General features: G+C 37.4%; 1 protein-coding gene across 1 annotated transcript; it reads left to right on the plus strand.

The window, feature by feature from the left end:
- Window positions 1-895: 895 nt before the first annotated feature.
- LOC117173627 lies at window positions 896-1,240 on the plus strand. The gene has a single exon (XM_033362268.1). The coding sequence runs from the start codon at window positions 896-898 to the stop codon at window positions 1,238-1,240; it is 345 nt and encodes a 114-aa protein (XP_033218159.1).
- The last annotated feature ends 2,570 nt before the right edge of the window (window positions 1,241-3,810 follow it).

The raw sequence follows: 3,810 nt of genomic DNA on the forward strand, positions 1-3,810 counted from the left end.
AAGATGGCTTGGAAAATGAAGCACTGAGTTATGGAGGATTAGGAATGAGGGAAGAGATGTGGAGGATTTGCAACAAGGTATGGAAAAGAAAAGGGTGGTTGGAGGAGTGGAAGACAGGGCTGGTATTACCGTTGATTAAGAAAGGAGAAGGAAAAAAGGTGGAAGAATATAGTGGTATCATACTCATGTCCGTGGTATATAAAATTTAAGCGGAACCGCTTAGACGAAAGTTCGAAAGGCAGGTGGAAGACAAGAGAAGCATACCACACAACGCAACGGGTTTAGAAAAGGGATGTGAATCATAGATAACGTCTACGTGCTCAATTATCTAGTCAATAGGAACCTAGGGCGGAAGAAAGGGAAGCTAATCGCATTGTTTGCAGAATTTTAGGCAGCACTTGACTCAGTCAACAGGAGGATCTAATGGACAGCCATGAAAAAGACAGGAGTAGACGAAAGTTTAACAAAGAGGATAAAAGAAATATTTGTGGATACTAATATAGGGTGAAGAGAGGAGATAAGAAAGGTGAGGAATTTTGGATAGGAAGGGGGCTCAGACAAGGGTGTCCTTTGAGCCCACTTCTGTTTAGTATTCTTCTCGCAGATTTAGAGGACAAGTTGAAGATGAAAGGGGAAGGAGGAACGACATTAGGATTAGAGTGCGAATGGAAGATAAATGACGTGGTGGTAGAGTTGGTTGATGAGTTTTGCTACTTAGGATTTTCGTTCGAAACGAGAGGGGGAAGCGAGCTGCAGGTAAGATAGAGATTGGCATGCGCGAGTAAAGGAAATCTGGGGATGGAAAGAACACAAGAATAGAAAGTATGCATGAGATATTTTTAGATGAGTTTTTGGAGTGTGCTGGAGTTGCCCAGGTTATATGCTGAGAGAAAAAATGGTGGTGTGGCGAATGAAAAGAGCCTGGAACTTCGAAGAGAAACTAAGAAGGAAAGAGGGAAGCAAAATTGCAGAAGCGTGTGCTCGCGAGGTCATGGATAAAGAGAGGAGGGATAACGTGGGGTGTTCAAAATGGGAGGAGGAGATATATGAAGTGAGGCGTGAATGTGGCATAAATGAGAGGGGTAAAAAGTGGGAGGAAATAGAGGAAGAGATGAAGGCAAGGCAAGGTGAGGAAATATGGGAAAAAATCGCAGATTCAAGGTTCAACAGCTGGTATAGAATGGTTAAGGGGCAGGAGAAACCAGAGTACCTGAAAAAGATTAAAAAGGAGAGCAAATAGAATAGAGTAGTGAGATTCACAATAGGAGAGGGTCTAAGAGCGTGCAGGTATTGGATGAATATAGAACAGAATGTTTGTAAAGTATGTAGGTGTGAGCAGGAAACATGGTTGCATATGTTAGAGAGGTGTGCAGGGGCCGAAGGGGAAGGGGAGAGTACAGAAGAGAGAATTAAATAAATTCTGAATGAAAATGGTCAGGGGGAGGAATGGATGTAGATGCTAGAAGATCCGAAAGAGAGAGAGAGAGAGAGAGCTGGCTGCACGGGATAGTAGAAAAAAAGCCAAAAAATGACTCCGAAAGTAGGAGAGTTACGAAGTAGTGTTGCGAACTAGAGTCAAAATTTGAAAGTGATAATGATAAGAGGAAATGGAAGCCCAGTGCAAAGTCGCAAGCATTTAGAAACAAAAATAATAATTCAAGACCGTATGAAGCGAATAGTTCGTAAGATAGTATAAGGCTTGTTTGTAAGAATACTTGTAATGGTTATGTAAAGACTCTCAAACCCGTAAACGGGAGAGAGTATAAACTAATAAAGAAATACTTCTGGTTTTGGTTAAAAATTCTTTTCTAAAGTTAAAAATTGAACAATTTTGTTGACATTCTTTTTTCATACAGTTTATACAGTAAATTATATTTTCCTTTTTGCAACAAATCTAATGATTCTGAGGTGATTCAGGAGTTTAAAACCAGAATAAATTTGAAGATCAGCTGATTAGATCGTCATTCGTGAAGTCGGACGACCTCGGGTTCGTGTTCGCGCATCTTCGGTTTTACACGAGGCTGGTCTTCGCAGCAGCCCTATCTGACCGTGTGCAAAAGCGCTGGCTAAATTTAAATACCAGCCGAGAACTAATCCCTTGGTGGCGCTGCAGCGCTTCTTGCTGGCAGATACATTAGGCTATATGACAAGTGTAAATAAAAAATAAAGTATTAATGAAAATAATAAGTTGAAGTGAGTTGAAGTGCGCGTAAAATAAATAAATGATTTTAATGATGCAGATTCATGCAAATTTTCGTATAAATTGAGTACCATTGCAACAAAAACGAGACGATCGGATTTAATGTGGTTGTGGACTGTTAACTTTTTTCATACTTGACCATAATAATACTCATTATTTTTTAAACGTATTCAACAGATAAATATATTAAATTACTTTATGTTTATTTGTTTTTAAGTTTTATTTTTAAAAGGGAAAGGGACATGTAATGTCACATTAATTACGCGTATTAAAGATTATAGAGAAAAACTAAAACTTTACAATGTAAAATGTGCTCAAATTAGCCTTGTAACTTTTATTTCTCATGTGAAAAAGTTATTTTATTGTCAAATGATGAGATGTCATCATAGTTGTAACTTTTTTGTCAACTATTTCAAATTTTTGTCTCAAAATTTAATACTATGGCAATTTTTTTCTTTTTCACGGATGAGTAACTCTGAACGAGGAAAATGAAAAATTCAGTATTTACAGCATCTGTAAATCAGATCTTCGTGTTATCCCCCTGGAAATATTGCGTTAGCCCCGAAACCTTTTCTATTGAAATATAAAATTTCAAAACATTCCTATTTTGAGTATTGATTAATCAAGGTAATGATTGATTTGAAGTTGTCTACATTTTTTTTAAATTAAATTTTCAGGGGCATAAAATGAGGACCTGATTTACATTAAAAGTAAAACCTGACTTTTTAAATTTTCCATCTGAGTTATTAATCCGCGAAAATGAACCAAACCTCCAATATGGAATTATAAAACAAAAATTTTCAAACTTTAGTATCAAACTTTAAAAAATTGTTACGGCAACGAAAAATCTTACCACAAATGAAGCTTATGATAGTCGAAGTAAAGGCCGTGATCTTTGGCTCAGTTTTGTGTTTAGCTTGAATTTTAAAGGATACTTTTTACATTCCTGATGTGTCTTAAGTTGGATTTTAGTGTTTTTTTGTAATTTCTTGTTGTGGGTGCTACTACCCAACCTAAAGACATCGGTTCTTCAAAGTGGCTTTAGTGCGCTTGTTCAGAAGCTATCTCATGTGTTGCTAAAAGCTAAAATGCCACAGGTTGGTGATGAGTAACTCTGCACTAACTGCGTATCTATCCACTTTGAGTAGTGAAATGTTAAGCTGTGCTCTTGGTTTCATAAGCAACTAATTATGGAAAAGCGAGAGCAGCTCGCAGAGAAAAATATCAGTTTTAGTCACAACTCATCGCTGCAAGGGAGACTAGAGAGAAAGAAGCTGTGGGTAGCCAAGGAAAAGCTTCAACAGTCTGGAGTTAAGGCTTTTGTAAAGAAAGAGAAGCTGCTGGTCGACAATAAACCTATCTCGGATTTGAAAATTGAAGAACTCAAAGAGAAATCAAATCTGAAAAATTCTTGTTTTATTTAGAGTGTTCCTGATCCCCCATCCACGGTCAACAGAGCTACCAGAACGAGGCAAAATCGTTCTGATTCCTCATCCTCTACCTCCTCTGACAAATTCACATTTTGGCCGTTTTTAGGCGAAAAGAAACCGTTTTTTCTTTCTACCTTGTTGCAATTATGTTGCCAGTGATGTTTTCTGAAAAAAAATTTG

The sequence above is a fragment of the Belonocnema kinseyi genome, chromosome 5 (assembly GCF_010883055.1).
Source record: "Belonocnema kinseyi isolate 2016_QV_RU_SX_M_011 chromosome 5, B_treatae_v1, whole genome shotgun sequence".
NCBI lineage: Eukaryota > Metazoa > Arthropoda > Insecta > Hymenoptera > Cynipidae > Belonocnema > Belonocnema kinseyi.

What these genes read in the sequence shown, in the direction of transcription:
- LOC117173627 (XM_033362268.1), top strand. Translation starts at nt 896, where the DNA reads ATGGTGGTGTGGCGAATGAAAAGAGCCTGGAACTTCGAAGAGAAACTA.